Source organism: Silurus meridionalis, chromosome 7 (genome assembly GCF_014805685.1).
Source record: "Silurus meridionalis isolate SWU-2019-XX chromosome 7, ASM1480568v1, whole genome shotgun sequence".
NCBI lineage: Eukaryota > Metazoa > Chordata > Actinopteri > Siluriformes > Siluridae > Silurus > Silurus meridionalis.
In genome coordinates this window covers 1,026,905-1,035,771 of record NC_060890.1, presented here as the reverse complement: position 1 = coordinate 1,035,771, position 8,867 = coordinate 1,026,905, and the positions used below count along the sequence as shown (strand labels likewise).

General features: G+C 43.0%; 1 protein-coding gene across 2 annotated transcripts; it reads right to left on the bottom strand.

Moving 5' to 3' along the window:
- On the bottom strand, positions 1–8,148 carry LOC124388720 (kelch-like protein 10). Of its 2 annotated transcripts, none has more exons than XM_046853692.1 (8): positions 8,015–8,148; positions 6,823–7,074; positions 5,732–6,221; positions 4,693–5,304; positions 2,487–2,636; positions 2,283–2,399; positions 2,057–2,148; positions 1–1,421 (listed from the first exon to the last, which is right to left on the bottom strand). In XM_046853692.1, exons 1-8 carry the CDS (start codon positions 8,050–8,052, stop codon positions 1,307–1,309), a joined length of 1,866 nt encoding a protein of 621 aa, XP_046709648.1. In that variant the 5' UTR covers positions 8,053–8,148; the 3' UTR covers positions 1–1,306. The 2 variants fall into 2 exon arrangements, with proteins under 2 accessions (XP_046709648.1, XP_046709649.1); XM_046853693.1 differs by lacking the exon at positions 8,015–8,148 and adding an exon at positions 7,471–7,971.
- Between the last annotated feature and the right edge of the window lie 719 nt (positions 8,149–8,867).

Here is an 8,867-nt window from a genome sequence, read left to right as displayed (position 1 = left end):
TTATTATTATTATTATTATTATTATTATTATTATGCGTTGTTGTTTTTTTTTTCCTGTAGTAACGAACAGTGCATCTCTCATTCTAAAGATTTGTTTCTCACGTGGCAGAGATTCTCTTTCCTACATAATTCTTGTTGAGGTTTTGCATTATTATTATTATTATTATTATTACTGGAGTTGAAAGTCATACACGAACGCCAGGTTCCATTATACTGTTGTCATCATTTCTCCCGGAAAGTAACAAGGATTTTTTTTTTTATATATATATATATATATATATATATATATATATATATTATTATTATTAGCGATCGTCTCTGGATGAATGTAAATTTTTTTTTTAGTCATTCAAACATTTCATGAGTGTTAAACTGACGCTTCATTTCTGTTAGTTTTCACGTCTGATTATTTTCCGGTGGATGGTGAAGGTTTTTTTTTTTACTCTGATCTCTGAAAAGGCGGTTTTGTCCCCGTTGTAGCTAAACGCAGCTACGATCGCGGCGTAACAGCATCACTAATTAGCGATTAATGTGAAAGCACGAGATCGTCAGGCGAGGGGTACGTAAAATACGATTTTTGTGAAATTCCTCTTTGCGAAAATCGTTTCCGTCTCACCCGAGGTCGCAGGGCATGGATTCATATACGGTGAGTTACGGTGGACGCGCTAACGAGCGCCTCACGCATCAACAGAACCGTTCACACTCCAGCTGAAATAACCGTGTCGTTTCACATCCAGCAAATATTACACTCGTGCACTAAACCGTTTTCATGCATTTCTGTGTCGTTTTTCGGGGAGTGGGGTTGATTGATGTTTGTTTGTCTCCTGCTACAGTGAAACAAGTCCAAAGAACTTCCTGCCTGTGAGAAAAGTGTGTGTGTGTGTGTGTGTGTGTGTGTGTGTGTGTGTGTGTGTGTGTGTGTGTGTGTGTGTGTAAGCGAGAAAAGTGAGCGTATGATGTCTGAAACCAGCCTAAATGTGCCAGATATGTTATGATGTTTGTGAAATATTTGAAAGTCTGTAAAACATATATATATATATATATATATATATATCAGTATATTGCATTATATATTTTGCTTTGCACGTATTAGCAGGAATGCACAGCAAGATGTGGACTGCAATAATAAAAAACAAAATAACGATCAAACGTTTCTTCCCTTGTGTTTTTTTTGGCATTGACGTTCCGAGCGTTTTTCCGAACCTACGCAAAAGAAATATTAAACAAAATTTGTCTGATTTTTGGAATAAATTTTACGTTTATTGTTTTTGGCGCCCCCTTTCTCTTTCTTTCAGAGAAATGAAATTCAGTGTGGCCCGCTGTCGTCGCGCGGGAAGGTGTACTCGGCGACGTTGGAGAGGCCAGATATCACGCAGCAGCTCAGCGCACTGCGCGAGAAAGTCATGTCGCGGACGGTGTACCTGCAGAAACATTTTACGTTTATTGTCGGTGTTCGCTCATCGCCATGACAACACATTGAACCTGGAGTCCTGGATGATAAACACAGTTATCCGAGTTCTGATTGGTCAGAAAGCGATGAGGAGTTCTGTCATAATCTGGCCTAAAGTTTAACAATAAATCCGTTACCATGAGGTTTGATTTTGGCTGAATTTTTCAAGCGGGAAAGTATTGGGACACTTGACTTTCCCAGCCACATGTGGTTCCTCTGCAAACAGGTCTTTCGGTGTGTCAACATAAAATTTTCCGTTCATATGAAGGAGCCCCAAAACCTGTTCCAGCATGACAATGCCCCTGTGCACAAATCCAGCTCCATGAAGAGCTACTTTACATGGGTTGGAGTGGAAGGTCTCCTACTATAAAGCAATGAATGTGAACGTTGACTGCATCAGTACCCGCCTTAACTATAACCCTTGTGGCTGATTGAATCTCTACAAAATCTAGTGGAACATCTTCCCTGAAGAGTGGAGCTTATTATAACTGCAATTGGGGACTAAATGTGGAATGTGATGATCAAAAAAGAAATTTATGCTCAAACTTTTGTCAATGCGGTGTTTGTTAACTTCAGAACCCCAGGTGTGTGAGTTTCAGTGTGTACCAGGTGTCGGAGTTGAAGTCGTAGCACTCGCAGTTCGTAGTGGTGTCTACGCCGTCGAAGCCTCCGATCACGTACAAGCAGCTGCCCATCACCTGGACCGAGATGACATGGTGAAGAGGTACAACACGCATTTCATTAATTCGTTACACGTTCATCACGCATAGCGTTCGCGCAATAAACCGACAAAACAATGTCCTGTATCGATGCATTTTTTTTGTTTGTTTACCTCGATCCCGAAGTTGCTTCGGGGGTTGAACATGAATGTGAGTATCCTCCAAGAGTTGGTCTGAGGATTGTAGACTTCGACGCTCTGCAGACGATTGTTTCCATCAAAACCCCCAGCCTGTAAAACCGCACGTCTCACCTCCATCTCACCTCCGTCAATTTACACGGATAGATTGATTTATGAAATGTCACGTTCTTTGCTTACCGCAAGCACTTGGTTGTCAAAAGTGACGACGCCGACGCCGCTCCTGGGCAGGTGCATCGGTGAGATTAACGTCCACTGATTATACTCGGGGCTGTAACACTCCACTGTCGCAAGGCATTCGATCCCGTTGAAGCCTCCACAGATGTAGATCTACACGAACCGAAACAAAAAAAGAGAAAGAAATCAGGGTTCAGGGTGTTTTCAGTTATAGGGGTCTTTTAGGTTTACTTGACATGACATTGAGCAACTGGGCCACTATTTTTTCTCCTTTATACCAGGGGGCCGGATTATTATTCCAAATAAACACATTTTACATAATTTCTTAATTTACTCTTGAGGGACTCGATGTACAAATAATGCAATGAGTTTATAACTATAAAACTTGTGCAGTTCTGCTCATTCAAATGGCCACTTCGTTCTCTGAGATAATACTGGTGGAGAAGATCTACTAACAACTTACTGGTACTTTGTGTTAGACCTACTGATACCTTTATGTCCAGTTATCTATAGAGATGAACAGCACATCATCTAAACTTCTTGTGAACACTGTTTAGAAAGGAGTGTGTGGTGAACACTGATTGGATAGAGGGTGGTGTGGTGAACACTGATTGGATAGAGGGTGGCGTGGTGAACACTAATTGGATAGAGGGTGGCGTGGTAAACACTGATTGGATAGAGGGTGGCGTGGTGAACACTAATTGGATAGAGGGTGGCGTGGTGAACACTGATTGGTTAGAGGGTAATGTGGTGAACACTGGTTAGAGGGTAATATGGTAAACACTGATTGGTTAGAGGGTAATGTAGTGAACACTGATTGGTTAGAGGGTAATGTAGTGAACACTGATTGGTTAGAGGGTGGTGTGGTGAACACTGATTGGATAGAGGGTGGCGTGGTAAACACTGATTGGATAGAGGGTGGCGTGGTGAACACTAATTGGATAGAGGGTGGCGTGGTGAACACTGATTGGTTAGAGGGTAATGTGGTGAACACTGATTGGTTAGAGGGTAATATGGTAAACACTGATTGGTTAGAGGGTAATGTAGTGAACACTGATTGGTTAGAGGGTAATGTGGTGAACACTGATTGGTTAGAGGGTAATGTGGTGAACACTGATTGGTTAGAGGGTAATGGTGAACACTGATTGGTTAGAGGTAATGTAGTGAACACTGATTGGTTAGAGGGTAATGTGGTAAACACTGATTGGTTAGAGGGTAATGTAGTGAACACTGATTGGTTAGAGGGTAATGTGGTGAACACTGATTGGTTAGAGGGTAATGTGGTGAACACTGATTGGTTAGAGGGTAATGTGGTGAACACTGATTGGTTAGAGGTAATGTGGTGAACACTGATTGGATAGAGGGTGGTGTGGTGAACACTGATTGGTTAGAGGGTAATGTGGTTAACACTGATTGGTTAGAGGGTAATGTGGTGAACACTGATTGGTTAGAGGGTAATGTGGTTAACACTGATTGGTTAGAGGGTAATATGGTAAACACTGATTGGTTAGAGGGTAATGTGGTGAACACTGATTGGTTAAAGGGTAATGTGGTGAACACTGATTGGTTAGAGGGTAATGTGGATAGAGGGTGGTGGTGAACACTGATTGGTTAGAGGGTAATATGGTAAACACTGATTGGTTAGAGGGTAATGTGGTGAACACTGATTGGTTAGAGGGTAATGTAGTGAACACTGATTGGTTAGAGGGTAATGTGGTGAACACTGATTGGTTAGAGGGTAATGTGGTGAACACTGATTGGTTAGAGGGTAATGTAGTGAACACTGATTGGATAGAGGGTGGTGTGGTGAACACTGATTGGTTAGAGGGTAATGTGGTTAACACTGATTGGTTACAGGGTAATGTGGTGAACACTGATTGGTTAGAGGGTAATGTGGTTAACACTGATTGGTTAGAGGGTAATGTGGATAGAGGGTGGTGTGGTGAACACTGATTGGTTAGAGGGTAATGTGGTGAACACTGATTAGTTAAAGGGTAATGTGGTGAACACTGATTGGTTAGAGGGTAATGTGGTTAACACTGATTGGTTAGAGGGTAATGTGGTGAACACTGATTGGTTAGAGGGTAATGTGGTTAACACTGATTAGTTAAAGGGTAATGTGGTGAACACTGATTGGTTAGAGGGTAATGTGGTGAACACTGATTAGGCTTGATGCTGGTTGTTGAAAGTGGAAACACTCATCTCGTACCTTGCCCTGTAAACTGGTGGCATTTGCGTCACTTCGTTGCTCGTGCATGGATGCGATGAGACTCCACTGGTTGGTGTTAGGATTGTAACGTTCGGCCGTGCTAAGCCGCACTATTCCGTTGAAGCCTCCTATCGCGTAGATGTAGTCATCCAGCAGGACTACACTAACGTAGCAGCGGCGAGAGTGCATGGGCGCCCCCTCGCTCCAGGTTCCATCCCGGGGATTGAACTTGGACATGGTGTTGAAATACTCCAATCTGTTGTAGCCGCCAATGAGGTACATGAACTCGCCCAGGAACACTGTGCCGTGATAGGCTCGAGACCTTATCTCTGTGTTGGAAATATACCTCCAGCGGTCCATCCTCGAGTCGTAAATTTCTATGACGTTTGTAGGAGTTAAGCCCCTGAAGCCACTTGTGGCGAACAGTAAGGAATATGGGAAGCGGTACCGTTTCAGGGTGCACGGGGGCCAAAGTTTATAAATCATGTTGTTGCGGTACAACAACAACATGGATTGGGTGAGGAAGATCTCACATTCTCGGACACTGTTGAGCAACCTGTTTCGCTCTACATGTTCCAGGAAGTATTCTGGAGGCATCAAAGCCAGACGCACCTGATAACACAGCACAGATGCAAAACAACAAACAACAAAACAGGTTTAAAAAAGTGGAATAGAGCAAAGTATGTAGACTGTGGATTACATTATGGTTTATATTCAGATTCTCAGACACTCTTTTCGTTCAACACATGATGTTTTTTTACATCGGGTAATTTCAATGATCTTTAAAAAAAAATCTCGCCCGAGTTCTACACCAGATCATGTGTGTTAGATGTTCTCTGTGTCCAATTGTCAGATAAATATCAGCCTTTGAACAGCACAGATTCAAACAGAAGAGTATGTTCCTATTAGCATGTACAGTATACAGTAGCAGTCCAGTGACTTTGCTGCTCTGCTATTGGTGGATTTTATTAAACTGACTAAACTCATACTTTGACTGGAGACTCAACAAGATTATCCAGTCGAGTGTACCGGAGCTCACCTTCTTCAGCAGGTCCGCCAAGTTCTTCATTCGGGTGTCCGGGTCATGCTGGATCCAGCTGATCAAGACTTCAAACGCCGTTTTCTCCTGCTCGATGTTCAGCGTATCTTTTTCAAGGATGTTGCCGAGCTGTTCGGCGCTCAGCTCCAACAAGCTCCCGGATGGTGACTGAACAACGTCCTCGAAGTGATGCAAAACGTAGTCGAAGGCTCGTTTGCTCAGCTTGTCGTACGAGCGAGCGTCGGCGTGCTGCCAGATCTCTAAGCAGTTATCCGGGCTGAGACTGTCCTCTAGGAATTTGCAGCAGTTGCAGAAGAGGCTTTGCATGAGCAGATACTGAGCAGAGTCCAAGAGATCTAGGGCATCATCGATGCTGAGGACAAGTTCCTTTGTGTAGATGTAATTGATTATGTGCCCCATGATGTTCTGAGGTACAGTGGTGATGTGGTACTCCCTCTGATCCTCGCTGCTCCACCTTGAGAACAGAGATCTGAACGAGGAAATGATTCCAAAGAGCATCCGTGTGATTGCAGTGGGAATGGGAGAAGAGTTTAGAGTCAGTCAGTCGGAACTACAACTGAATACAGCAGATTTGATACAGAATTGAATGAACAGCAGAAATGATTGCATTATAATTGACGTAGTAAAGCGCGTTAAAAAAGAATTCAATCAGTAACAAAATATTATTTCATGAAGATGAGATGCAGCTGAAGAAATCTAAATAATTACGGTTTTATTTGTTTACTTTTTTTTCTTAGAAATATCTGGCTGATAAAACATTCCGAATCATATGCATCATCCCATAAAACTAAATGACAACATTAATGATGCTCTGGTCGATATTGAGAGACGTGTGGGAATTTTTCACTTCATTTCTACTTTTTGTTGTTTTGTCGCTAGTGATGCGATGTTTCCAGTCCAGAATTTGAACCAGGTATAGATTTTGGTATGAATGCATCAATTATCAATCATTTTTTTTATTGGTCATTCCCGCATCCCTGGTTGCTATGGTGATCTCTTCATCCTTAGCGTCGTTCCCTGTATAAATGTGTGTGTTTGGTGATAGGTGTAAGTTGTTTTAGTTGTTGTACCTGAAAAACGGGCTGTACACAGAGAGGATGTTCTTATGGGCTTGGAACTCGACCTGCCCCACCTTGAGCACCACGTCACACATTTCTCCCTCGATGCGCATCTCGTTCAGGACGCTGCTCAGCGCGGTGTTCTCGCTCATCTCCTCCTCCATCCCCGCACCAGCTCCGGCTTCGTCCCCGCGCCGGTTTCGGCTCCGGCTCCGGCTTCGTCCCCGTGTCCAGACCCGCCGTCCTGCGCGTTTCAGGCGTGTTCTAGAACACCAGCATCACATCAGTGTGTTTACATTCAAATCCGAATCTTTCATGTTTTTTTTTTTTACTTTTTTTTCACTTTACATTGCGGGATATTTATGATATTTATTTATTTGATCTCAACACTGAATCAGGAACGAGTTATTATTTCATTAAAACCTCTTTAGGCTCGTGAGCGCAACTAATAGCCAATTATTCTCAGGTGTTAATGTTTAATAGATGAAATAAAAATGGAGAAGAGGAACCATGACTCACTATACATCATTCTAAAGCTCTAAGTCTCCAGCAGTGATTTCAGATCTCTGTTTTTCAATGGAAAACGTATAATGAATGTATTTGCTGAATGTGTGTGAGCAGTACACAACAACAACATGCATAAAAACCTGCACTACTCACATTAATATTGTAATAACGAGTCTCAAACACATCCACTGCTGCTGATCCCCGTTTATTGGGAAAGATCAGGGTCCAGTGAACACCATGCTGTAAAGCATTTCTGCTCCACACAAACAACAGTGTAGAAATGTGGATGTTTATTCCTTTGCTGACGTCACAGAACTTCGGCTGGTGTTTGTGTTTATATATTTCCGAATAACTTTCACATAAAAAACGACATCTTGGTGACAAAAAAAACAAATATAGCTAGTAGAATATAGTGTTCAAAAATGGTTGAGACCACAAAAAAATAAAAATGTATTATATTTGGCCCGCGAGATCATATCAAATGTGTAGTAGAGCTGCTCGCCAGTGTATAGCGCATACACCGCTAATACTACAAATCCCAGAATGCTTTGTTAGTGCGCGAGCGCGTCAGTCAAACCCGCTGAAAAACTCCGCGTGCTCAGCGCTGAATTTACCCGCAGATTTAGCGACTTTAAATCCCAGAAATACAGATATGAACTGCTCAATAATCCGTTTGTGGTTGATGTGGAAAGCGCACCGACTCTGTGTGTGCTGCACACACTGCTCCATCTCCATGTCCAAGCTGCTCACATCCTCTCTGTGTTCACCAGCACGTATCTGTGTGTGTAACTGTTCTCTTTAATGAAGATGAACAAAACACCACTCAGGAGTCTCACTGATGAACATCTTCACTCAATCCTGAGGATTTCCTCAGTTTAGAGCCTAAACCCAGACATGATGCTCAGCTCAGAGCCTAAACCCAGACATGATGCTCAGCTCAGAGCCTAAACCCAGACATGATGCTCAGCTCAGATCCTAAACCCAGACATGATGCTCAGCTCAGATCCTAAACCCAGACATGATGCTCAGATAAGCCTAAACCCAGACATGATGCTCAGCTCAGATCCTAAACCCAGACATGATGCTCAGCTCAGAGTCTAAACCCAGACATGATGCTCAGCTCAGAGTCTAAACCCAGACATGATGCTCAGCTCAGAGTCTAAACCCAGACATGATGCTCAGCTCAGAGACTAAACCCAGACATGATGCTCAGCTCAGAGCCTAAACCCAGACATGATGCTCAGCTCAGAGTCTAAACCCAGACATGATGATCAGCTCAGAGTCTAAACCCAGACATGATGATCAGCTCAGAGTCTAAACCCAGACATGATGCTCAGCTCAGATCCTAAACCCAGACATGATGCTCAGCTCAGAGTCTAAACCCAGACATTATGCTCAGCTCAGAACCTAAACCCAGACATGATGCTCAGCTCAGAGTCTAAACCCAGACATGATGCTCAGCTCAGAGTCTAAACCCAGACATGATGCTCAGCTCAGAGACTAAACCCAGACATGATGCTCAGCTCAGATCCTTAACCCATACATGATGC